Source organism: Drosophila bipectinata, chromosome 2L, assembly GCF_030179905.1.
Source record: "Drosophila bipectinata strain 14024-0381.07 chromosome 2L, DbipHiC1v2, whole genome shotgun sequence".
In the NCBI taxonomy this organism is placed as follows: domain Eukaryota; kingdom Metazoa; phylum Arthropoda; class Insecta; order Diptera; family Drosophilidae; genus Drosophila; species Drosophila bipectinata.
In genome coordinates, this window is record NC_091736.1 from 459179 (window position 1) to 485781 (window position 26603).

At 52.6% G+C, this 26603-nt stretch overlaps 5 protein-coding genes across 5 annotated transcripts; 4 read left to right on the forward strand and 1 right to left on the reverse strand.

Moving 5' to 3' along the window:
- Window positions 1-65: 65 nt before the first annotated feature.
- Gr21a (Gustatory receptor 21a) lies at window positions 66-12659 on the forward strand. The gene is made up of 3 exons (XM_043212739.2): window positions 66-331; window positions 10242-11215; window positions 11290-12659. The coding sequence occupies exons 2-3, from the start codon at window positions 10464-10466 to the stop codon at window positions 11879-11881; spliced, it is 1344 nt and encodes a 447-aa protein (XP_043068674.1). The 5' UTR covers window positions 66-331; window positions 10242-10463; the 3' UTR covers window positions 11882-12659.
- LOC108131300 (holotricin-3-like) lies at window positions 3614-4058 on the forward strand. Its single transcript, XM_017250125.3, has one exon. It carries the CDS (start codon window positions 3654-3656, stop codon window positions 3963-3965), a length of 312 nt encoding a protein of 103 aa, XP_017105614.2. The 5' UTR covers window positions 3614-3653; the 3' UTR covers window positions 3966-4058.
- LOC108131299 (tenecin-3-like) lies at window positions 8691-9205 on the forward strand. The gene has a single exon (XM_017250124.3). The coding sequence runs from the start codon at window positions 8752-8754 to the stop codon at window positions 9127-9129; it is 378 nt and encodes a 125-aa protein (XP_017105613.2). The 5' UTR covers window positions 8691-8751; the 3' UTR covers window positions 9130-9205.
- Window positions 12660-12785: 126 nt separating the features above from the next.
- Window positions 12786-18639, reverse strand: Pkg21D (Protein kinase, cGMP-dependent at 21D). The gene is made up of 5 exons (XM_017250119.3): window positions 18376-18639; window positions 16589-16992; window positions 15085-16536; window positions 14842-15027; window positions 12786-14785 (listed from the first exon to the last, which is right to left on the reverse strand). Exons 1-5 carry the CDS (start codon window positions 18514-18516, stop codon window positions 14623-14625), a joined length of 2346 nt encoding a protein of 781 aa, XP_017105608.2. The 5' UTR covers window positions 18517-18639; the 3' UTR covers window positions 12786-14622.
- LOC108131296 (xylulose kinase) lies at window positions 12800-14541 on the forward strand. Its single transcript, XM_017250121.3, has one exon. It carries the CDS (start codon window positions 12800-12802, stop codon window positions 14513-14515), a length of 1716 nt encoding a protein of 571 aa, XP_017105610.2. The 3' UTR covers window positions 14516-14541.
- Window positions 18640-26603: the final 7964 nt, after the last annotated feature.

The following is a 26603-nucleotide window of genomic DNA, read 5'->3' on the forward strand; positions in this document are numbered from 1 at the left end:
TCTTGAATGGCTCTCATTACAAAAGCTCGCACGGTCAAGTTCTGGAATGCACAAAAAGTAGTCACATGGCCGCGATCGGACGTGTCGGCGATCGGAGGGAAGAATATTTAATTTTAGTGCGTTCGGAGTTAAGTTTTTATAATTTAGTGCAAGTAATGGTGGCAAGTGAATCAAATAACAGTGCTGGACATATATTCTTATCAGTGATGCAACATAAACTAAAAGATAAAAGAATATTCCCACATTCTAATTGGAAGTCATCAATTCCATCTATTTCCTCCTCAAAAACACCCCAATGACAAATGAAGGGCATTTGCAACAATACGTTCACGTGAGTAGGAAAAATTTACATTTCCAATGCAATATTTCAAGGGGGAGCAGGGGGGAGTTTTTATCAGTGCACTTGCAAAATGGTTGGCGGAACGTGCGTGTTCTCGTCGCCACGAATGGGCTATGAAAAGCGAGCAGAGGAAACGGGTAACGGTGAACGGCGCCTGCAGAAGGGGTCGAATGGAGGGGTAGAAGAGGGGGTGGGGCGAGAATGGCGAAATAATATTCCAGCTAATAGCTTCTTTTATGCTCCACTTGAGTTCCCGGCTGCGATGCGGCGCTCTTCTCTTAAGTGGCTCGCTGCTCTGCCACGTAGGCGGCATAAAATTTTCGGCCGTGATTATTACGAGAGGGTCGAGCGGTAAGAGGGCGGGAGAGAGGAGGAGGCGAGGAGAGGCGCTCGTAATTTCATTAAAATTGTATTAGCTGAATATGAGGCTCAGGTTGAAGGTGTGTGTGGGGGGGAGAGTGTCCGTGTGAGGAGTACTGAAGAGAGCAGTGGAATGAGGAGTTCGAGTCTCGGTTCCTGATTTTGGGAAATGAAATTATCACCTATGAGAGCTTCGGCCATTAAACCGCAAGCTCTCTTTTAAGTGCCCGGGTGAGGGGGGGAGGAGAGGGCTTTAAAGTTCCAGGCGGGCATTAAATTCTCAATGGCTTCCAGCAAGTTTCCTTCGGCCGAGTGGCTTTTAATTTCCATTTTGCTGTTAATTCCAATCTGAAAGGATGCGAGGGCACTGGCCAAGGACGAAGGACGAAGGGCAGGTGGCACGGGGCACGGCTCGGAGCATATCACTGCCGCACAACAAAGCCGCAAAGCCCTGCTCGGCTTTGGTTAATCTAAAGTCTCATTCACAAACACGCGCTCCCTAGATCCGGGCTCTAATTCAGGCACTGAGAGAAACAAGGACTGAGTTTGTGAATCCTATGGAAGTACGGTCCTTGGAAGGTTACTTCCAAGAGTATAAACTGGAAGATTTTTCTTCCTGTGTATCTCCTTTATGTTTTCTTGATTGAGTTTCACCTTTTGCATATGAAATTCAATTTAATCAGTTTGGCAGCTCACACACGCACCACCCACAATCCACAACCCACAGGACCCGCACACTGCAGCCAATAATAATGAAGTCCTTTTGTTGTTGTTTTCAAGGCCCAGGACCCAGATCCAGATCCAGACCCAGGCTGGGGTACGCAACAATTTTCATGCCGAGGCAGAGGCCAACCTCAATAATGTTTTCACTTGGAAATCAATAAATACAAATAACATATATTTGATGACAAAGAGAAGGGGCAGGGGGAGGACCAGGAGCAGGGGCAGGAGCAGAAGCAGGGGGAGGAGCAGGAACAGGCCGGGTTTTTATCCTAAGAGGGCGCAACCAAAGCAGCTCTTGTCAGCCATAAACTGGCAAATTGTATGTAAATAAAAACAGAACCAGAACCAGAGCCAGGAAGGCCAATCCCTCCCAGAAGTCGCAACTCAAAGCAGCCATCAGCTGGAGGAGCTATTGAAATGCTGACTCCGCAGCCCCATAAAACAAAGAGTGGAGGAGGACGAGCCGCCAGAGGAGACTATCAACTCTTTGCCTTTCGGCTCCTTCTTGCCTCTTTTGACTTTGTCGGAGGCGGCCTGACCGCAGCTGCCGCAGTGTCGACTCTGAGCCTGGGCTTCCCAGTGTCCTGCCCGCAAACGGAGGCAGGACAACAACTTGTTGTCGCTCCTGCATCCCCAATCAGGTCCCGGGCCGAATGCAAATCCAGGACCCACTGGGACCCAGTTAGTCGCAGGACCGTTTGTGGGTCGGGTTGTCGACAAGGGTGGGGGGACCAGGGTCGGGGGCTCTACAATGTTTGTGGGCTGAAGGCGTTTAGCTCTCTGCTTCCATTTTGGAGGACCAACAATCAGAAATATAAATATCCTTTTCGAAATTAGTCTTCACTGATGCATTATCCTTCGCTATCCTTATAAAGTATAATTTTAATCAGAAACCATAATGTCCTGTTCAGTTCAGTCGGGAGTTTAGTTCCAGGACATAGTCCCCTCTAGAAGCCAGGCCCATTGTCCTCCCCAGTTGGACATCGCAGACCACAAGGCCCAAACCAGGAGCTGTGGCAAGTAGGCCCAAACAATGGTATTGATTTAGTCCCGTGGCATATGTGGCATGTGCCGCAAGAGCTCCGACCGAGTGCCGCTAAGAGCTTCGTCTTTAAGATACTTACTGCAGGGTGAGGTCGGCCCGGGCCCAAGCCCGCGTCTCTGTCTGTGTCGGCCCCAGTTTAATCGCATTTAGCTCATTTAGCGGCAAATTTAATCTGCCACGGCCCGCCCCGCCCCCCTGAATAGGCCCGTCGCCGAAATGAGAAATTCAATTAAAATCAAATTTTACGGCACCCGCCGCCCAGCGTCTTCAAACAGACTTTAAGATACATTTCCGTCGCCTTAACATCGCAGACAAGGGCCCACTGGTTCGATGAATAGCCAAAAATAATTGAACAGTTGCCGTCTCGGGGATGAATCACCCCACGTCCCATCCCCCCATCCTCCCACAAAATCGGCCACATCCCGCAAGGACACTGATAATCGGCCCAGTTCCCATCGCGGCCCACATTTCTCACTTGGCTTCAGATTCGAACTGGGAGCACTGTCTCTGATTAGGTTCGGTTATGGATGGACTAGTCATGGCCACCGGAAGTGGGCTGGGGTGGGGTGGCTGGGTGGGGGAGGGTCATAATTAAGCCATACGTTCTGGTTTCTCGGGCAGGTTGGGGGTGTATCTTCCTTCTTTGTTTATATCTTTTGACGAAGTTGGGGATACTATCTGAAGATGGCTTTATTAGAAGACTCTGGCTTGTATGTTACTAGCTCTTACTAGCTAGTTACATATTAGTTTACGGAGTTCATCGCTCTCGACTTCATTTCTGGAAATTCGTCCTCGACATTACCTTGAAAAACGACAAAGACCCAAGCTAGCGATCCGCAGAAACTTTCAATTCTTCTCGAAAAGAAAAGAAAGCAAACAGAAGCCCAAAGCGAGGCAGCTGCTGGAGCCACAAGGCGGAGTGAGTCACAGACTAAACCCAACCAAGTTCAGCTCCGAGACCACGCACGTAGCTTACTCCGCACCGGTATTTCCATCTTGTTTGATGTCAGTGACGTACTCGCCGCCAAGTGGCAGCTGTTTTTCGGGGGACTTACTGCGGGGACTTACTACTTGAGTGGGAAAATGGGAAAGCTTCAAGAGTATATAAGCGGCGTGGCGCTGGGAAAGGTATCACAGCAGTCCGAGTTCCCTTCGAGCCAAGCACAGCATCCAAAAATTAAAGAAATGCGTTTCCTCATCGTGATTGCCTTGTTCGCCGTGGTTGCCATGGCTGCCGGCCAGCAGGGAGGACCCCAGAACGGCCAGCAAGGAGGAGCCCAGAATGGCCAGCAGGGAGCTCAGCAGGGAGGACCTCAAGGAGGACCCCAAGGAGGCCAGCAGGGTGGACCCCAGGGAGGTCCCCAGAACGGCACCCTAAGCGGTTTGCCCAGCCTGCCTCCGAATGCCACTCTTCCCTGCAACAGCACCACCGAGGCAGGCATCACTGACGACAGCACCACCGAAGCCACCACCACCACTACTGTGGCCTCCGCCTAATACCACCACCACCACTATTTAAAACCCACTCTATTTATTCTCCCCGATATCTTTCAATAAAACTTCTTGCAAGAAGCCCTAGTTGCACTTAAAGCCATCGGCTCTAATCGTTGCCACACCCTCTGAGCTCAGAGCAGCCATCGCGCTAAAAGTATGCAACATTCTGGTGCATGGTCCTCCACTCGTCGAATTCATGAATGCACCCTACTTTCGCGTCGCTTTCTCAAGGGCCCCCGCCAATTGCCACCAAGGGGGGATGCCCCACGCCCCCAAATAGCCAGCTCTGAATGGGAGCAGTGGGGCAAACGCACATGCGGTGGATCACGAAATGCGGCACAAAGTCCCACTCGCTACCCAGCGAAGCGGCCACTTGCCGGCCACTAAAGAGCTTCGCCACAGAGGGAGGTCCGTCAGTTGTGGACTGACGAAATGATCAATTGATTTGCATTCCCACTCCCACTCCTCCCGTAATCCTGCCCAGCCACGACAGCAAACTGACTGCATCCAGTGGCAGCTTAGCATGCCCCGGTTGAGTGGCGCTTCAACCCGTCGAGGAGTCTGCTCTGGGCCAGTGTGTCAGCTCTTTCTCTGGAGCATATGGATATGGAGCATGGATATGGACCATGCCTGTGGATTATTCTGGATATCTCGGCCATTTCCCAACTAATTCCTAACCGAATCAGGGCTACAATCCCCTCCAGCCTTCACCAAAAGATCAGGGAAGTAGAGAAACCATATATGGACGGAATATATCGATATGGTATGGTGTGGAGGACCTCATCTCTGGATGATTTTCGATATAATGATCGGGGTAGGTGGTTGGGGGGGGCTGCCCATCCAAAGGGCTGCCAGTGGCGGGAAAGCAAAACAGCTCACTGGGGAACTGTAAATCACGGCGAGCGCATAGCGCAAATTGGTTAGTGAAACACATAAACCAGGAGGAGCACCAGCACCAGGCCAGGAGGTGGCAAGGGCCAAGTGGAGGGCCGCAGTCGAACACATGAGCTGGCAGACTAAGTTCGCGCTTTTGAGAAATGAAGGCTGCTGTGGAGCACACGCAGAAATGCCGGGGAAGAATGTAATCTGCCATGTCGGAGGGGGTGGATAGGAAATCACATTACCCTCAGGTGGAATTAGTTGTCTCCTGTCGAGTGGGAGGGGGGAAATCATCTAAGAGGAGGAGGCCAGCATAAAAGCTTCAACTAAAAAGTCCTTTTAGGCTCCAATTGAGAATAAATGGGAATTTCTCGCAGTGCATGGGAGGAGGGTGGTGGCAGGAAGCCCCCGCCCACCTCTATACCCGACAGAGCTCTTTACCCGCCCCCCTGCCACCGCGCCGCTGCACGTTTTAGTTGCACAAATTGAAAGGAAAACACATCCTGGCTTCCTCTGTCGGGAAAATCAGGATGAGCAGCAGCCGCGTCGGTGAAATGCAGCAAATGAAATTTTCCAAGGCCGGAACCGGAGCGATCGAAGTGAAATTGAAAAAATAATCATAAATATTCCATGCAGCTTGGTCGGTCGTCCTTTTTTCGCTTTTCTCGCTTTTTGCGCTTTTTCCACTTTTCCGTTTCCATTTTCCTCTTTTTTCCGATTAAGCGGCAAAGTGAATGCAGTCGGCGGCAGTTAAGTATCCGCCACGTGGGCTTGGAAAGGCTCAGTTGAGCCAAAATGCGCACAAGCCGCTTCATGGCGTGTCGTCAGCCCAGCTCAGCTCGATTCAGGATGGAAATGAGGAGCAGGAGCAGGGGCAGGACCAGGAGCAGGAGCAGGGAGGGGTTGCTGGCTGCCACATTACATGGCACTCCACTCCCAGGACTCGCCGCCGCGGGCCAAGAACATTCTAAAACGCTACGTGTGAAAACAATTTCACGGCGGAGAACAGGGCTCGAGGGCTGGAAGAAGGGCTCTCGACAGCCGGGCTATCCAGTGTCGGAGGCAGAGCCAGAACCGAGCTCTGTAAGCCCCAAGAAAGCAAATGTTTTCCGAGATCTCATTACGGAACACCCAGCTGTTGACGTTGTAGACAAATATTTTCAAGTTCTTCTGGCAAATATTGGTTGAGGGCCAACAGCTGCCAGTTACACCCCCGAATTGGTGACGAAAGAGATTCATACGTAAGACTTGGGAGGTGGGTAACCCCCGATCAGGTTCCCAAAGACCAGCCCCAGACCTAAACAACTGGATCGCCAAGAATCCAGAAAGAGGAACTCGATCCCCTTCTGTTTCTCGATTATTTAGTGACTGAGAGTTTCCCGGGAAATCTGTGTAGCGACACACCTGCTTTTCAGAGAAACCACTGCTTCCAGTGGCTAGTGGTGGCCAGTGGAGAGTATAAAAAGGCACACCCAGTGGTCAGTGGTATTCACAGTTCGAGTTCTCCTCCAAGCAGAGCCATACCACCACAACAAGCCACCCAGCAACATGCGTTCCTTCGTCCTGATCGTCCTCCTGGCTCTGTTTGCCATGGCTGCCGTCCAGGGAGCCGCCCAGGGAGGTTTCCACGTCGCCCAGTCGGGTGTCCAGTTGGGAGCCCCTCAGGGAGCCCACCAGCACGCTGTCCACCTGGCCGGGGGTCACCACGAGGGCCAGACCGGCCAGCAGACCAACACCACCCTGGCAGCCGGCCACTCCACGGAGGGCAGCGCCGCCAACTCGACCGTCGAGGCCAGCACCACCGGGTCCAACTCCACCGAGCCCAGCTCCACCGCAGCCGCAGCCTAGAACCCGCCCGCCGACGATGCGCCTAACCGATCCCTATGTCTACTCAGTGCCTATTTATTTATGAAATATATCCAGCAAGCTCCCAACTATCCTTCCTCACCAGCTTAGGGTCTGGGTGGTCTCACGATAGATACTCCCTTCCTCGAAAGAAACACTGGATACGAGGCGTGGCAGATAGGTGTTGCAAGCATGAACCGCTTAAAGCGCCCCGGGCTGTTTCCACATTTAACGGAGAAAGTTTTTCGGCGTCCACCCCCGATGGTGGTCCGATGGGTCCTCCCCGGGGTCCTCAACAGGGTGAAAATGAAAAGTTAAACGCGAAAAGTCAATAAAAGCCGGCAGCGGCGATACTAAACAAATGGAGGAGGAGGCGGCAGCTGGGAAATCCTTTAATTCCGTCGCATTTGCATGGCAATGAATGGGCTGGGCCCTGGACGGAGGAGGAGGAGGACGAGGCGGTGGCTGTGGCAGGGCGTGGAGTGATCCATTGAGGACAAAAGCCGGCACTCATTGTGTTTTTGTGCTGCGGTGCTGCGACTGTTACCAACTGTTTGCCGAGAGATAAAAACTCGGTTTGGTTTGGGAAACTTATAAAATGCACTCGCTGGAGGGCTAGGAGGAGGATGGAGGGCTAGGAGGAGGTCCTGGCTTGGTTTGCGCTTTGTCTTTGCCGGCCGAGTGGCTGCGTTTGCTTTGCTAATTGATGCACTAGGCACTTGTGTGCCTTTCAATTACCAGCCACCGAAATCCTGCAGAGAGGCGATGAGGAGCAGGACACTGTTAGGGACTGGGAGTGGAAGCCAGTCGCCAATGCCCATCGATTGGGTCTCTGGCTAGCTATGAAGGAAACTTCCAGAATCTAATTACGAGCTGGGAAAGCCCCGATTCGATTGTGGGAATTATGCAAGTCGCCTTTAATTAAATTTTGAAGATCTGGTGCCTGGCCGGGCACCCCCGGAGCTGGAGCTGGAGCACTGGGGGCCTTGAGGCTCGGGTTATTGCAGCGTGTGGCGGTGCTTGATTTTTTAATTGCAGCTGCGGCGGCGCTCATTAAAGCAATAAATTTTCGATGGAAATTGCATTTGCATTTTAATTCGAAAGGCAAGTGGGGGGGAGTCTGGTGGGGATATTAGTTTGCCACAGTTTTCATCCATTTCCAATCATTAAATCATCATTTTCACCTCAACGTCAGGGCCTTGTAAGGGGAGGGGAGGGTAGATATATAGCCAATATTGAACAGCACTTGCTTTTAGCCGTAATTAGTCAATTTATGTCCGATTTGCTAATTTGTGGCTGCTCCCAGCAACAGATATCGGAGGCGTGTGTGTTGGGCATACATGGCGTATGATTAATATTGCTATTCCTTCGGGCCTTCCTGATGCAGTTGAAGGAGAGTTTCAATGCATTTTCCATTTGTCTACATGGTCTGGACTAGCTGCCATTATGCCCAACACTTGTTCTAGACTCCACCATTATAATATTCACATTTGTCGGAGTGTAATGGCCCTGCTGACCATTAGGGTTGACCATTTCCATCGATCCAGAGCCAGAATTAAATTAACATTTGTGCATACATCGGTCTGGGGAGTCGGAGTCTGGGCCATGAGTTCTATTCCGCTGATGAATTACCCGCAAACTGGCTGGAATCGAATCAGACGGCGCAGTGCAAACACCATTTGCCACAATAACCGCCCCTCCTCCCCCCCCGGGTGGCAAATAGACAAACACAAACACAAACAAGAAGCAGCGCCGATAGAATGGGAATCGAATCAAGAGCAGCTGTGCTATGACGCAGAAAAAGCGGCGAATAGACGGGGTAATGAATGACAGACATTGCCACCAGCCCGCCCGAGTCCAAGACCCAGACCGACACAAGCCACCGCCAGTCTAGTCCGTCGCTGGGTTTTCCGAATCACACGTGACGTTTATTTGATGGCCCGGTGACGACACTAAAGAGCTGCTGCTGCGGCGCACGGGTGGGGTATAAAAGGTCCAGAGCCAGGGATCAGCCATCACAGTTCGAGCTCCACTCTTCCGCTCCACTACTCCCAACTCTACAACAATGCGTTCCTTCATTCTGATCGCCCTCTTCGCCCTGGTCGCTGTGGCTGCAGCTCAAGGTGGACGCCGTGGAGGTCGCGGAGGCCCTCAGGGTGGTCCAGGAGGTCCCCAGGGTGGTCCAGGAGGTCCAGGAGGTCCTCAGGGTGGCCCAGGAGGTCCTCAGGGTGGCCCAGGAGGTCCCCAGGGTGGTCCAGGAGGTCCCCAGGGTGGTCCAGGTGGCCCTCAGGGTGGACCCGGTGGCCCATGGGGACTGCCTCCCAATGGAACACTGCCCTCCAACAGCACCACTTCTACCACCGAGGCCAGCACTTCTTCCAGCAGTTCTTCCACTGAGTCTAGCTCCTCTACTGAGTCTAGCTCCACCGAGTCATCCGCTTAGATCCTCGGAACTCTGAGCTCCTCGCAAAAGTCAAAATCTTGTAAATAAAAATGAATTCCTGCAGAAATTAACAAAACGGCATCGTTTTCTAACCATTTAAGACAAGAACGGAGATATTGTGGGAGACAGGATGTCAGAGAGTGCGATGAAAACCATAGGACTTGCAATTGAAAATCTGCCTCAAGCCCTGTAAGATGGACTTGCACGAGTTGCAGTTCCTTAAGCCATAACTCTAGCAGCCACTCCCCTTCCGGGGCACAATATGTCACGCGGAAAGGCATAAAAAACCAGCTAAACACTTTATTTATGCAGTCGCGCTTGTCGTTTGTCTTGAAAGTTTTCGCATTAAAGGGGACGAGTTCGCCAAACTATGGGAATGAGATTCGTTGCCAAAAAACACACCCAGAGGGTGATTTCCAGGGGCAGGAAGGCGGGTGGTGCAACAGTTGCCTCCCTCGCATGGCACCCTGACTTTAAAGGCGCCCTATGAGGAGCCAACTAATCCCAAATGTGGAGCCAGGCGCAGCGGGATGAGCATTATCCTTCCCCACATTCCTTCCAACTGACTTTAAGCGCCTTAAGAGCCATTCGAGCCGGACCTTTAATATCTGAGGCAGAAATAGATCAAAAGTCGGACCAGACACACATATGCCAGGGAGTCGGAGTCTGGGAGGAGGCAGAGCTCTGGCCATGGGCCAAGGCGGAAGGAGACGAAGATGAAAAGGGACCCAACCGTTGGTGGCACATTTTTATTGGTCATTAGTGCGAGCCTCTATCGGCTTTCGTAAGCATTTACACATCGTTAAACTTTCATTTCCGGCAAATTAAGCGCATTTTATGTACGTCCTCCTCCGTCCGGGCGCTCTCAGCCCTTCTCCTCCTTGCCAGTGGCTGGCCGGGTCACCAGTAGGACGATGTCAGCAGAATGACCACAACGAATACTCGCAGAAATCAAGGGGAACAAGTCTTAATGGAGGTTATGGTAATATAAAGGTGATTCTCGAAGACTGGAAGTCTTATTCCAGGTAGAGAGAGAGAACTGCTTTTATCTTAAAAAGTTATATTTATTAATAAAATAATTTCCAATGATATAATATATTTATTTCTTTCAGTGCATCTCCCAAGTTGTCCTCGTCTTGGTCTCGAGAATATTTAATAGAGGGCAAGCAAATGGGCGCCGCCTCTGGGCGTGTCCCTTCCATTGTTTACCTTTCAATCGAAAGTCAATAGCAAGGACTGCCCCCCATCCGCCAGAGGTGTTCAATGGAGGAGTATAAAAGCGGCTTTGTCGAGGGGCGCCGAGCGCCAAACTTTGTAGTGTTCGAAGGATCAGGATGTCGTTCTGGGCAGTCAGCCGCGGCACGACCCCACCCTCGAAGGTGGTGCCCATGCTGAATCCCAACCAGCGCCAGTTCCTGGAAGACGAGGTACGTTACCGCGAGAAGCTCAAGCTGATGGCCCGCGGCGATGCCATGGAGGAGGTGTATGTCCGAAAGCAGGAGACAGTCGACGATCCGCTGGAGCTGGACAAGCATGACTCCTTCTACCACACCACAAAGAGCCTGCTGGTGCTTTTCCAGATCATGGGGGTGATGCCCATCCACCGGAACCCGCCGGTAAAAAACCTGCCCCGCACTGGCTACTCCTGGGGCTCCAAGCAGGTGATGTGGGCTATTTTCATCTACAGTTGCCAGACCACCATTGTGGTGCTCGTTCTCCGCGAGCGGGTGAAGAAATTCGTCACCAGCCCCGACAAACGCTTCGACGAGGCCATATACAACGTCATCTTCATCAGCCTCCTGTTCACAAACTTCCTGCTGCCGGTAGCCAGTTGGAGGCACGGGCCCCAGGTGGCGATATTCAAGAATATGTGGACGAACTATCAGTACAAGTTCTTCAAGACCACTGGATCGCCCATCGTGTTCCCGAACCTTTACCCGCTGACTTGGTCGCTGTGCGTCTTCTCCTGGCTTCTCAGCATCGCCATTAACCTCTCGCAATACTTTCTTCAGCCGGATTTCCGGTTGTGGTACACCTTCGCCTACTACCCCATCATCGCCATGCTCAATTGCTTCTGCAGCCTTTGGTGAGTAAACCAGCATACTTGTAGGACAGAAATGAAATGGGTATTTATGGTAATGTACTTTGTTTCTGGGACAGGTATATCAACTGCAACGCTTTCGGCACCGCCAGTAGGGCCCTCTCTGATGCATTGCAGATGACCATTCGCGGTGAGAAGCCTGCCCAGAAGCTTACCGAGTACCGGCACTTGTGGGTTGACCTGAGCCATATGATGCAACAGCTAGGACGCGCCTACTCCAACATGTATGGCATGTACTGTCTGGTCATCTTTTTCACGACGATCATCGCTACGTACGGCAGCATCAGCGAGATTATTGACCACGGAGCCACCTACAAGGAGGTGGGTCTCTTCGTGATTGTGTTCTACTGCATGGGTCTCTTGTACATCATCTGCAACGAAGCACATTATGCGTCGCGTAAGGTGGGCCTGGACTTTCAAACAAAGCTTCTCAACATTAACCTAACCGCAGTGGACGCGGCCACGCAGAAGGAGGTGGAAATGTTGCTGGTGGCCATTAACAAAAACCCACCGATCATGAATCTGGACGGATACGCGAATATCAATCGGGAACTGATCACCACCAATATCTCCTTCATGGCCACCTATCTGGTCGTATTGCTGCAATTCAAGATCACTGAACAACGGCGGATAACACAGTCTCAGCCTTAATTAGTTTTTATATTTATTTAACCTTATTTAAGCTTTCATAACAACAACATTAAATAAAAACGATCAGATTTGTACTAACACTAACAATCTGGCCACACTAATGCAGAACAAACATTAGTTTGGCCAGATTCGAAAACCACCTATACTGAAAAGGAGGTTTTCGTTTTTTATTTGAAAAATTTAGAAAATAAGGTCACACTAATTGTGAATTTTCCAGACAGGGCCACGCTAATTTTTAATTTAAAAAATACGGTCACACTAATTAAGAATTTCATTTATACGGTCACACTAATATACGGTCACACTAATTTTTTTTTTAGTGTAAAAATTAGTATGACCGTATATTAGTGTGACCATATATTAGTGTGACCATATATTAGTATGACCGTATATTAGTGTGACCATATATTAGTATGACCGTATATTGGTGTGACCGTATTTAGTGTTACCGTATATTAGTGTGGCCGTATATTAGTGTGACCATATATTAGTATGACCGTATATTAGTGTGACCGTATTTTTTAAATTAAAAATTAGCGTGGCCCTGTCTGGAAAATTCACAATTAGTGTGACCGTATTCCACCTTCTATATTAGTGTGTTCAAAATTAGTGTGACCGTATATGTAACGTTCTGTATGAGTGTGACCTTACTTTTAAAATTTCTAAATTAGTGTGGCCAACATTATTTGTAAATCAAAATTAGTGTGACCAAATTGTGTCAGATTATCGTTTCTGATCACACTATCTTTCTATCTAAAAATAAAAGACAAAACCAAAACGCTTAGTTTATTAGGTTTCACAGCTGCTTAGTATAACCTGTCGACTAAATTGCTATCCTAGTAAAAATTGCTTTCGATTTTTCGCCAAATGAAAATTAAGAGTTTCAGATACCATTTTTAGGGCCTTTCCTCCTATCAAATGTGTCATCGACGCTCCGTTGACTCCAGTAGAAACAGTTACCTCGGGATCCATCTGGGTTCCCAACGTATTCGTGCCGTGATCGTTGATTCCGAATTAAAGGTAACTTACGAGTCTGTGGTTAACTATGATGTAGACTTGCCAGAATTCGGAACCAAAAATGGTGTTATTAAAATCGCTGGTTCTGCTGAGTATCTATGCAATCCCGTAATGTGGGTGAAGTCGTTGGATATTTTGATCGAATCCCTGGCAACACAGGGGGCTGACCTGCACTCGGTGGTAGCCATTGGCGGAGCAGCCCAGCAGCATGGTTCCATCTACTGGTCCGATATGGGGTTGCGCCGGCTATGTAACCTCAACGCAATCTTTCGCCTCCACGAGCAGTTGACAGACGAGGCTTTTGAGTTGACGCGCACGCCTACTTGGCGGGACTTCTCCACAGACGTCCAGGTACGCGAAATGGAGCATGCGGTGGGTGGGTCTGCCGAAATGGCAGCCATAACAGGATCCCGGGCGCACGCTCGTTACACTGGGCCGCAGATCAGAAAGGTGTTTCGAAAGTGTCCTGAGCATTACGAACGCACCAGTAGAATCTCCTTGCTTTCTAGCTTTTTGGCATCGCTGCTCATCGGCGGTATGGCCGCCATAGATTTTACGGACGGTAGCGGCATGAACCTGCTCGACATTCACACGAAAGAGTGGTCGCAGATATGTCTGGATGCGTGTGCTCCCGATCTGGCCCGACGTCTCATGAAGCCAATAGCATCTTCGCGACTGCAGGGGCGGATCGCCAACTACTACGTCCAGCGCTGGAACTTTCGACCGGACTGTATGGTTGCGGCGTGTGTTGGTAGCAAGGCTTCAGAGATGGCCGGACTGCCGGGACTGACAGACTACCTTATGCTTTCCCTGGGCACGAGTGACGCCATATTGATGCCGTTGAAAGTCGCTCCGGTGATGTACGAAGGTCACGTTTTGATCCATCCAACACGTCCTGATGAGTTTATGGGCTTGCTCTGCTTCCGAAATGGGTCGGTGCCCAGAAAGACTGTTTGCAGGGATGCAGCGAATGGCAGCTGGGAAAGCTTCAACCAGATGCTGGACGACACACCTATGGGCAACAACGGTAATGTGGCCATCCACTTCCTTGACCGGGAGATCGTACCCAGCGCCCAGGGCACGCTGCGGTGGGACGCCGATATTGACCCTATGACCCAGGAGTCCCTGCGCGGGCTTCCGAAGTTCGAGCTGCCAGAGACCGAGGTGCGTGCCGTGATCGAGGGTCAGATCATGCACCACTGCGCTGTCGCCCGCGAAATGGGCTTTTCTCCGCACGAGAACACCAAGGTGATAGTGGTGGGCTCCGATTCGAGTAACCCCCGCATTCTCCAAATAGTGGCTGACGTCTTCAACACGCGGGTGTACCAGCGCAGTGGACCCGAGGCCTGCCTGCTGGGGGCGGTGTTTCGGGCTCGGTACGCATTCTACGAGCACCGTGAGTGCGCCTGCAACTGTCGGTCCTGCCGGTCCTACGACCGGACGTCCAAGCTTAGCTTCGACGAGTTCTTCAAGAAGGTGCCAGACGGGCTGACGCTGGCGGCGGAGCCGACGCCTGGATGCGTGCAGGTGTACCAGCCCTTGATAGGTCGATGTGCGCAGATGTGTCAGGTCCTGGCAGCCAACCAGCACGACCACTTTGTTGAGCGGGAGGAGTGAGTTATTAAAATGGTCGGTGAAACGGATTCCGAGCTTCTTCTAGGTAAAGCAATAAAGGGCAGATCTACGATGGGCAGGTTGTGGAGTGGGAGTGGGGTCCATCGCTGCTAAAAGTCCGCATCCCAGCCGGAGAGCTCGTCTGGCGGCTCGGTGGGATCGCACGGGAAGCGGTCGAAGTAGCGCGTGTCTGTCGGATGGGCGATGGGCCGCACAAAAGGCGGGATGAGGAGCTGGCTGGACAATCCGTCCCAGTCGAAGCCCAGGAACCATCTATAGGATAATTATGAGGTAATGGTTATAGTCAAGCCTGAAGACAGCATACTCACTTGTGCTTCTTGATGTCCTGGATGCCTCCGGTCTGGTAGCCCAGTCGCTCCGAAGGAACGTCCCGGCAGAGTCGCTTGATAAGCTGCACGGCCCAGCGGGAGATGTTCTTGGGGAAGGCAATCATGTCGATGCCCTTCAAAATGAGGTTGTACGTCTGCATGGGGTCCGGGGCACTAAACGGGGGACTGGAATCGAGACTCGAATGAATTTGTGTCCAATTGGATGGGTGCGAGTATACTTACGCCCCGTTGAGCAGCTCGTGGATGAGAATGCCCAAGGCCCAGTAGTCCACTGCGCGGTCGTGGCCCTTGTTCAGGATAATCTCGGGAGCCACATACTCAGGGGTGCCGCAGAACGTCCAGGTCTTGGCGCTCGCCCCAATCTGCTTGGCGAAGCCAAAGTCCACGATCTTCACGTAGCCGCGCTCGTCCAGCATCAGGTTCTCTGGCTTGAGGTCGCGGTATATGATTCCCCGGGCGTGGAGGTACTCGAACGCCTGCAGCACACAGCCGATGATGAACTGGGCCGCATTGTCCTCGAAGGAGCCCCGGTCGCGGAGCATCGTCCAGATTTCGCCGCCCATGCAGGCCTCCAGGAGCATGTAGACGTACTTCTCATCCCTGAAGGTGCGGTACAGCCGGCAAATGAACGGCGACTTGGAGCTGAGCATGATGTGCCGCTCGCTGTAGATGTGCTCCTCCTGCTTGGTGTCCACAATATGCCGCTTTTTCAGGCACTTCAGGGCGAAGGTGTCGATCCTGTTCTGGTGGTACGCCTTGACCAGCTCCACGCGCCCAAAGCCTCCAATGCCCAGGGTGCTGATCACCTCCAGGTCCGTCAGCTTGAGATCGGGGAACTCCATTTCCGCCCGCGAGGTCTTGGGCTGCTCTGCTTGGCTGCCGCCTTCCGCCTGTTTCATGGCCAGCATGCGGCTCTCATCCCCGTAGTCCTTCTCCTTCAGCTCGCAGAGGTCCCCGATCAGTCGCTTGAAGGAGTCTCTGTCCAGGGTGAGGCACTCCACGCCCGGCGGCAGGGCGATGATGTTCGCCGTCCGCTTGTCCTCGTTGATCAGAGCCTGCTCCCCGAAGTAGTCGCCACGGGCCAGAGTGCGCAGCTCGGTCTCCTCCGTGGAACTCGCCGCCAGCTTCTGGGTCACCCGGACATTTCCCTGCGAGATCAGGAAGAAGGTGTCGCCGGCGGTGCCCTGGCGGATAATGTACGTTCCCGCAGCGTAGAACTCCAGTTCCAGAACGTCCGCAATCTTCGCCAGCAGCTCCTCGCTGAGGTTCCTCAGCAGAGGCACGGACTTCAGGAAGTTGACACTGTTTTCGATGCGCTGGAGGCCAGTGCACATCATGATCTGCTGGAAGACGCGCCGGTCGAGCACCCACACCCTGGCCGCCTCGCTGAGAACCTTTATGGAGGCCGTTCTGGTGCAGTTGTAGAGTATGGCCAGCTCCCCGAAGGCCCTTCCGGGGCCCATCTTGTCCAGCACCTTGCCCTGCTGCATCACGGCGAACTCTCCGGCGGCGGAGACGTACAGGTGGGCGCCCACCTCTCCCTCGCGGATCACAAACTCGCCGGCGGCAATGCTCTTGGGGTACATGGAGTCCACCAGCTCGCGCACCTGCGAGGCGTCTATGTTCTTCAAGAAGTCGTTGTCCATCACGGCGTCCTTGATCTGCTGCTTGTCGCTAAAGAATACTGTTAGACTTGAAGAAGGCGTGACCCCCGACCCCGACTCACCTGTAGTCCTTGTCGTATTTGGGGATCGGCATGCTGTAGGACTGCTGCATGGACTGGACACAGCTCTCGGCGGAGACGCCCTGCTTCTTGATGGCCGCCGGCACGGGCTTGGGTCGCATCTCCTCTTTCAACTCTTCAGACGTGGAAGCTGGTGAGGCTGGTGGGGAGCGGGCTGAGGATATCGAGGCAATGGGCAGCGGGTCCAGCGTCAGGGCTTCCAGGGCGTACTCCGGACTCGTGGGCAGCACCATGCCGCAGGAGATGCACACATGGGGATCCCGTTTGGCACCGGCTTCCTCCTCGTCGCACTGCTCCGGCAGGGAGTAGAGCTTGGACTTCTGGGAGTGCTGCAGTCGCTCATTCCGGGTCACGTTCAGATGGTTGGTGGTCTGCTGGAGCACGCTCTGAAGAAAGGGATGAAGAGAAGGGTGGGTATAGTCTTAGCTAATTTCAATATTATTCAAAGAAGCCCCTGCTTTTTCCCAGTGCATGCTAATTGGGTGCGTTCCTAGGCGTCCTTATCGGTGTCCGCAAATAGAATGCCAAATTTTCCCTGTAGGCACTGACCCAGAAAGCGGCTCAGATAAAGATAAACGCCGCCAACGAGGGCAAATCCGATGCGCCGCCCTCAAAAGAGCTAGTCACCCAGTACACCCAATGTTCTGGAGGGTAAACAAGATAAGCCGAATGCCAGGGCGAGGTGTTACCTCCCCACCTCCCCGCGACTGCTAACCCAACCTCTGGCTTGTTTTCCAAATTATTTGCATGGAAATTAGCATTTCAAAAACATTCTCCGCAGGCCCAGCTCGCATTTCCTTTCTTTCGAGTCGGCGGGGCTGCGCGTGCTGCCCGGTCGGAACCACATATCTCAGTGGGTATCTCGGGGCTTTGTTTACTTCCAGCACACCGCGGGATGGGCGGTGGGGGGAGACCTTCCCTCGGATCGAAGCTGTAGCTGGATCGAATCTGGAGGTGATCCGGCAATTAGCGACACGCTCGCGAGAGCCGAGTGGTGTTACATCTCAGTAACGATCTCCATCGGGGATTAAGTCTCGATCTGTCTCTTCCATTCCTTCCAGATTCGAATCTTGTTATCCAACAACCCAAAACAATGCAGTAACCACCACTATTCGATTCGCCCCAATCGGATGCAAGGTATCTGGGGAGCAGGCCCTCCTCCCACCGCCCCCCAGCTGCCCAATTGCGCCAGACCCGTTCCGTCCGTCGGCGCTAAGCGATCTCGCCAAGAAGTGCTAATCGCTTGGCTCAATAAATCTTACGGTCTGAGCTCGCGGATGGGATGGGGAGCAGCACGAGCGTAGACACACATGGATATCTATCAGATACCGACCGCACCAAGGGCATGGGTTAGTTGGGCCTCCCCCCCCGCCCCCACCTGCGGTTCAGTGGGGTAGGCACTCGGGTGTATCTCTGATATCTGGCAGCGTCTGCTGCTGTTTCGACGCCAGATAACAGAGTGCGACGCAATTAGGTGGGGCGGGCGGGGTGCTGCGTATTTGCAGATACTTTTCTATCTCTGCGATACACAAAGCGAATTCGGAATTATTCCGAAAAAGTGACTCCTGCTTATCTGCCACAGGCAGCAAACAAACCAACCAACCATCCGACCAGTCGGTCGGACCAATGAAAGCAAACAAACCTCTGCGATGCGATAGACAGCGATGGATGGCTTTTCCCCACCTGGCCTAGCTGGCTATCTGGGTATCTGGGTATCTGGGTATCTGGCTACCTGGTTATTTGGCTGCATGGCCATCCCCCTTCCGTACCTTCAGCTTGTGGATCTCCCGGTGCAGCTTGCCCAGCTCGCTCTCCCGGCACTGCACCATCTCCTTCAGGGACTGCACATCCCGGGTGAGGGTGCGGACGATTTCCTCCCGCTCCCGGTCGCTCAGTACCACCTTTGCCATGTTGCTCACTATCGCAGGGTCAGTATTCGAGGTGTTCCATTCAGACGCGGCCTGCTTCCTCCGCGGCACTTTTCGGTTTGCTTATGCGCGTGCGACTCTATCGCGACTGCCGGCTGTGTCTGCGATCTACGCGGCGTATACGTGATTTGCGGAGACACCGCGGCCGGAGAGCCAGCGAGCGGAGAGGTGCGAACTAAGAGACCCGCCGGCTAAGAGCCCGCAAGAGAGCGATCGGCCAGAAGGCGCAGCTCGTCCGCAATGTAGTTTGGGTTTGGGGCGGGCCCGAAGACAAGACCTAGACACAAAGGCGGCCGTAATTCGATGATGACAGCTAACGCGCCACTCGACTGGGCAGGGTGGGTTGGACCAGAGCCCCGCTTGGAGAAGGGCAGGGGCGAAAGCCACCTCCACAGAGTGCACACAGCGGAAAGATGAAAATGTGAAATGGCAGCCACCAGGAGTGAACAGGGGCTGGAGAGCCCAGGAGATGGTCAGCGTGGCCAGCTAGGACCTGGCTGCTCTTTAAGAATTTCATGCTCGAGCTTTTCAATTTCCACCAATTACCTATTTTAAAGGTGGAATCCTTTGTCCTTTCCAGAGCAGAGTTAAAGTTCAACCCACAGGGGTCCTGTCTGGCTGGCTGGTGGCGGGGGAGGGCCGCAGTCTGGGATGGAATTGCCCCACAGCCCTAATAGAATTACAGTGGCCGGCTGGCAGGCGGGAGGGCTTTAATGCCGGGAAGCGAATGGCCGTGGCTGAGTGCGGATGATGGCGAAAGTGGCCGTGTCTGAATGTTTCCACAGCCAGCTGGGAGGCGAGCGCGAAAAACGGAAGCGTGAAGCGGAGGAGCAAGGGGCAGAGAGCGGGCCTCGCCTCCGTGGCTTCCGCTGTTTGTGGCCCGAATTTAATGGAAGCTCGCATTCCGCCGCAGACACACGACAGTGATGTATCTCGTTTTCTTGGCGAGAAAAAATGTGAAACCGCAGGGAGGGAAGGAAAACAGATTTGGCGGCGACGTGACAAGCGTTCGTTGGACAGGAGCTCCTTGCCAGGAGCCAGCAGAAGGATTAGCCAGCAGCGGGCACACGAGGCGTATGCGCAATGATGCAGCAAATGATCCATTACAGCATTGCCGCGAGTGGAGCCAAGACGAATTAGGGCTCTGCCCGCTCACCTGGAAGCGGCCAGGGGACGAGCTGGTGAACCGTTCAAGGCCCTGACATGTTGGGTAATTATCTGCAGGGCAGGGCCACCAGACAGCGGCCCACCCGCCCCACACTGACCCCCATGGCGGCAGCCACAGGGGGAGCCGAAGTTGGCCATCCGGACGATGGACGGGGGATTTAGCCGGGCTACGGCAACTTAACGTCAATCCAGCAGAGCCAGCTAATTAATGGACGCTAATTTTTGATGGCTTCGGCAGTTGGTGAGAGGCCGAGTGGGGGGCTTCCCTAATGATGAGACGAGCTTATCATAAAAGTTTGTCGCGCATTAGGAGCAGAGTCTGGGTTTGGGAACAACAGATTGAAAAACAGATTAAAAGCTGGCTAGGAGCCATTATTTGGCTAGGAGCCATGAGAGGCTATCCCCACTGCAAGGACGTGAGCTGGTGGCTTTGTTTTCAGGACGAGCCTTCAGGACAAACAGTTGACATTCCCTCTCGCAAATTTGATTATTGCTGCGGCTGTTCAATCCGAAGGCCACAGCCATTCTTCATCCCGAGTGCAAGGATTAGGAAGGATTCAGTCGAGAGGCGGAAAAGAAACGAGACAGCCAGGCAGGCAATCAGGACGGCAGCCTTCTGGATTTGCGGCCTGCCAATATTTGCATAATAGATACAGCATGTCACCGATTTCACAGCCGTGATTACAGCTTTCGGATGGCAAGGCCAGGATACGTTTGCATTCCTCGGGCTGTCGAGCCGGCTGACTGGCTGACTGGCTGTCTGTCTGCCGTCCGTCAGAGGAAAGCCAGGAGTGTCAAGTGGGGGGGGGCAGGCGGGGCAACACCCCAACACCAACACCCAGAAAACAAAGCCAGCAAATGCGATTGACGCGCGTGAAAGCGGAGGACAAATCAAGTGGCAATCTACGGTTATGAGCGGGTTCCCATAAACACCCACCCTGCCCTGCCCGGGGCCTCATGCATATGTAAGTGGGGGCTTATCTCCGGCTCTGTCTGGTATCCGGGAGTCGGAGCTCCAATCCGCAAACGGGTATGCAGAGCACATCGCCAAAAGGTTAAGGAACGATACACTATATCGACTCCAAATCCTTATAGGGCGCTCCTTGTAACCCTACTTCTTGTTTTTTAAAAAGAGCTCTAACCATTTAAACTCAAAATGGCAAATAATAGCAGGCCTTTCAGATACACCCCCCAAAAGCCGCCCCCCGGGGACCTCTCCCCCATCTTATCGCCTTATCAACGCAACACAACATTTCGGCCGTGTAGCTTTCAATTAAAACCGGCTACCCGTTTCGTTCCGATGGCGTGTGAGCGCCAAAGTGTACGCTGGGGATTAATTCGAGGCCCGGCGACGGACCAGGTGGGTCCTCGAACTGCCTCCCCCTCCTATCGGCAGCCATTATCTTTGGTTTCGACCGGGGCTTGACCTTCCGAGGAGCTCATTTATCTGGGCTTTGTTGTCCGTCTCCGCTCGCATCTCTTTTATGGCCTTTATGATGCTCTTTAGTCTGGAGGGGTTCTGAGAGGTTCAGGCTACTGGGTCTCTCGTAGTACCCTCCTCTAGGTAGATGTCCTGGGTACTCGCCAGTCGACCCCTTCGAGTAACCCCACATTTGGACGTTTTTTATTCGCTTTGTTCTGTCCTGGATCTGTGTTATCCCCAGCAAGACAAATGTAACATGTTCGGGCCATGAAACAAAGCAAAATAAACCATCAGCAGGCCCTGCATCATGGCTGGCCTGAATAATTCCGAGGCCAGGGTCTCGATGTGGCGGCTAATTCCATGATTGCCCACCAGCAGGCTGCTTATGCAGGTGGAGCTCTCTTGTTGGATGTTCACCTGCCACGTATCCACGCAGAGCAGATACAAAAATTCAATTTCCCGACATGAAAGGACAGCAGAACTTTTCCACTTTGCCCAGTTCCCAACTCATAATACCAGTGATTCAAGGATATTTTTTAAGGATGCAATCTTGCACACACACGCCCCTTCCCTCCAGCCCCACTCCTGGAGCTCTTTTTGCCCAGTTCCCCCATGTCCGAGGAGGAGAGAGCAACGAAATTTGTTGCAGATAGATTTAGATTCTCCGACTCTGCAGAGGATACACCTAGAAAACAGTATCCTGCTCCCAGGGTTCCGGTTTGCATCTCATTACTCGCCTCTCCTGGAAGCCTTGCCAGTTCATTAAAGTTTCTCTCAGTGCCCGGGGCAGGGCGAACAAGTGCCCAGCCCGAGGATGCTGAGGCTGATGGCTGCCTGGTGCGTGTTTCTGAAGTTTTGCAAATTGCGAACACACTCACCCAGTAGCTCGTCCTCGCACATTCATCAGTGGACAATGATAGATTAGCCTTCCGCCCCCCACTCCTGCCCAACTGAGGGGGGGGGCGTGCCTCTCATCCCGCACTTTCGACACTCTTTTTGGCCATTTCGCATGCGCTCGGAAAACTTCAATTGGCTGTGCCAACATTTCTTACAACAAAATTAAACTGTAATTGAAAAAGTCAATTAAAAAGTTTCGCATTTGTTCTCAATGAGCGCAGTCAGACACCGCCCTCGCCCTCGCCCCCCGCAGTGGCATGCACCACTATCCCCCCCGGGGGCAGGGACGAAAGCCAAACGAATGCGAAAAGTTTACGGCTTCGAGTCCCTTCCCCCTCCGTTTACGGGCTCTCCCAGATTGAGCCTTTGGTCCTGGCCGGATGGCCGTATGGCCGGATGGCAGAGTGTCAATTAGCGTAGAGTTCCTTACGCCCGGTAATTGCGGAAAGTGAAATGCATCGCAAACTGATAGCAGGGACACGCATCCAATATTTTAATCAACAAAGGGGGGATCTTTGTGAGCAGACCTGTTGGGGATTAGCCCAAAAATCAGACATCCAGATTGGGAATTGAATCACAGGTTGGCAGGATTGGCAGGATTAGTTTCCTTAAACGCCAGCATTGCCTTTCATTGAATATTTAGCCCGAAACTAATTGGAAGTTTAATACCAACAAGGAATTCTGGCAGCTAGGACTAAGGTGGGAGGAGCCACCGCAGGCAGGGATTAGCCTGTGACCTCCTCTCAAAATTCATAAATGAATTCAAAAACAGGAATGCAACAAAAACCGAGTGCTTTTCAACAAAAAGATCGGCAGTCGGCAGTAATTGGGGAAATTGTTTTCTCGGCATGACGCTGCGAGGACCACACCGACCAGCAGCCACCCTTTAGATCCGCAGGACTCCTCCCGAAAAATTATGCCCTGCTGATAGGGATATCTGGTAAATTGGACACGTTTACCCGGACGGAGATGGATGAGCCCGGACCGGAAGTGAGCCACATAAACAGCGAGAGGTCCGAGAGGTCCGAGGGGCGAGACCTTTGCTTAAAAATGCAACAAGCGCGTCTGACGTTTTTGTTTCCGTTCGAGAGCCTCCACCAATCGATGGAAGCCAACAGAGTGTTTCAGTCAAAAAATACTGAAAAATAAAGGAGCAGGGAGCCTGGGCAGGGGAGGCCACTGGCAGCCAAAAATGCCAAACAAATTGATTGGAATCGAAAACGAAACGCAAACGAAAACGATTCGAATGATTGACTGGCTGACTGGCTGATGGATGGACGATGGACGGGTGGATGGACGCGGGAAATATGATGGCTTATGGTGGCGCTGCTCCTGCTGAAATGTAACCCACAAGGCCGGCTGGATGGGCGGGAAATGGACACGGCTTTGATTGCACTCCGGCAGCGTCACCTTCGACTGAGAGCAGAAACAGAAACATTTTAGCCAGAAATTTAATTTGATTGCGGCTCATGAATGAATGGATGAATAAACGGGAAACCATGGACTGCGGACCATGGACAGCGGACACATGGCCGAACACCATTCAATGTTTTTTGACGAATGCAATTACGCAACGGCTGCAATGCAAATTTGAGCATCGCATCCCGTCGATTGCATTTCAGTTTCCAGTTTCAATTGGTGGAGGTGGTAGTCGGTAGTCGGAGGTGGTATGTGGTTCCTCCACTCCTGGATCCTTTGTTGCGTCGCTGCTCAGTCATCGAAAATGCATTTGGCATTATTTGCTGGCCGATGCCCGGAGGAGACATCCGAGTGCTGCCGCGAATAGAACTGAATCGAACCCAGCCTTGAATCGAATTGAATACACTGGCCGGGTCGTCCTTGCCGGTCCCCTCCTTCCACCCTCCTGCCTTCCAGAGCACTGAGAACATAGTCCTGCCTCCAAAGGACTGTTGGCCTTTAAAACACCATTCGATAGACCACCCGATTTGGACATCAGGCTCCTCAGCTCATAGCCTTCTTGGTGATTGCTTTTTTCTAAAAGGTAGATACTAGATACTTTTCCATCTAGATACTTTCTAGCCGTGCACCCAGCCAGCGCGACAATGGCCCTGGTGACGGCAAACCCGCAGCCAACAATGCAACTCATGCAGTCCCCGAATCGACAACTCGCCGTGTTTATTCACTGCATTTCCTGTTGATATTCAACAAATGTCAGTGCCCCTCCCAGCCCCCAGCCCCCTTTCACCGGCGCCCAGTTCCTGGAGGAAACCGGAAGCGCATTTGCAGCGCTTTGGCAGAGGCAAAGAGGGGCAGGGGAGGTCGAGGCAGCGGAGCCTGGAGCTGTGCATTGATTTTTTCGCTTATTGTTGGAAATTCAATGAAGGAACAATGAGTGGCAGCACAGGTGGGCCTGGATCCTTCAGAAGGAGATCCCGATTTGAAAGCGGCTCTGCTTTAAAGCTTAAACCCACATCCAGATCATGGAGTGCCATTTGTACCATTTGGGAGCAACCATTCTTGAAGAATACTCCTTTATGTCTCTGAGAGATAAGGAATGCGAAAAGATTTATACAAGACACTCTCGTATCCACCCCCCACTCCAAACCAAACCACTCCCCAGTCCGATTCACTCCTCGGAGCTCTCGAGCTAACTTCATTTTCATAAATATTCCCAGTTTTGGCAGCCAGAGATTCAAGCTCCGGGAGCTGCTGCCTCGATGCAGTCCAATTTCCACCATTTGCATCGCCTTGCTCTGGTTACCCAAAGACCCCACTCCCACCTCCAGGCCCACTGCAGCCGCAAGTGCGTCAATATGGAAAAAATACCCAGCAGGGAGTGGGCGGGGGGGAGCAACCGCCATAAAAATAAAAAAAATGAAAACTAAAAATGTTTTATGCATGCGAAACCACAACAAAGCGCGTAAATGTCATTTCCTTTTGACTAAAAGGATACTTTGAAATTGAAATTGTGGTATTTCTCCCACACACGTCCTCCGCGGGCAGGGCCTTCAGCTGCTTTTCCAGCTTTTCAGCTTCCCAGCTTTCCGCCACCGGCTCCAGACTCTGCTCCCGGCGGCGCTGCCTTTGAAAGGGCTGCCCGGATCCCTTTCGCTTTTTGCTGCTGCCTCCCGCCTCAGATGCAGATGCAGGCGGGATTGTGCGATTTGAGTGGCAGCCCTCAAGACCCGGTGTGGTCATGTGGCCAGCCGACTGCCCACAGGGGGGCAGTTCATCCAGCAAGGAGCAAGCCGGTCCTTAAATAGCAGGTTGCACTTAAATACCAGAAAATAGAGAGCAAGTTCATTTTCTGGTGGGGAATGCATATTCTTGTCGGAGGACGGGCCTCGGGAGGAGTGCATCTTCCGACTGACTGCACTCTCCCGGCATGGCGGGGTAGACCCACTCCCTCCTGCCAATTATCGGCACTTGGCATTTGTGGCCCAGACAGCAGAGGCATGAATTATTGTGCCCAAAAGTTTCGGCTCTGAATTCGCATCGAGTTGGGTTTGGTTTTCGCACTTGGCCTGGTTCCGCTTCCCATCCTGTTCCCATCCTGTCGCTCCCCAGAGGCCCGAGGCTGCCTCTGAAATATTCATGCATGTGGCGACAATAGCGTCGTGATCCGAGAACGGCGGCGGTGGAGGAGCAACAAGCAAGGAGATGCCTAAAACGCAAATCCAAAGGCAACTTGGCATTGTTTTGTGGGTTTTGCGAACTGGCTCCTCCGCCCTCCGAGGACACCGGGAGAGAAGGGTTCAAGTTTGGGGCCACATTCTACTCATTTCTTCAATCTCTCCAAGAAGCCAACATCTTGGTAGCTGGAGTTGGGGTGGGTTGTGTCAGTTATTCATAAGCCACTCGGTATTTATTTCAGTGCACTCGCTTGGAGATGCCCTAGAAGCCACCCGGACCAGGACACGATACAGACTCGTATGGACGAGGAAGCGCAGCGAAATCAACAACTGGGAGAGATCCTGAAAACGGCCATTCCCCGCAGGCGGCGCGCGAAGAAAGGACCGGACCGGAGCGGAGCGGAGGAGCGTGGCGGAAAAGCGAGGAAAACTTTTACGAGCCCCGCAATGAGCGGCCAAAAGTTTGCTTTACGACAATTATGGTGGTGCTGGGATGCGTCCTCCTGGGGGCAGGGAGGGAGGTAGGGAGGGAGGGCGCTGGACGACAAAGTTCAATTACGGTCAACAAATTGTTTCGCAATTTGAAAACACATTTTCATAGTTTTTCCTGGCCGCAGCTCCGGGGAATGTGGCAAATGAGGAAGTGCCCCTCGCTACCTCGCTACCTCGCTGGCTCCAGGCAGGGGCAGGCTCCACCACGCCTCAAAGTATGCTGCGAAAGAGCGGCCGGGATCTTAATCGTGATTTGCGCATCTTGCGTAAAATTGAATTTTCAAGTAACCGAAAAGTTGGCGAGTGCGTGGGATGGGGTCTGGACTTCTCATCCGGAGACTTGAAATGTTTAAAGGATACTTTGTATCCTTCAACGAGGGTCCTGTTGCCACAAGGTGGGCGATTTCGACAGAAGCATTCGAAGCAGCCCCGAAACCTTGCAGATTGCAGAATGACAACTGCAGATGGCCGACCTCCGGCTGCTGTGTTTACATGGT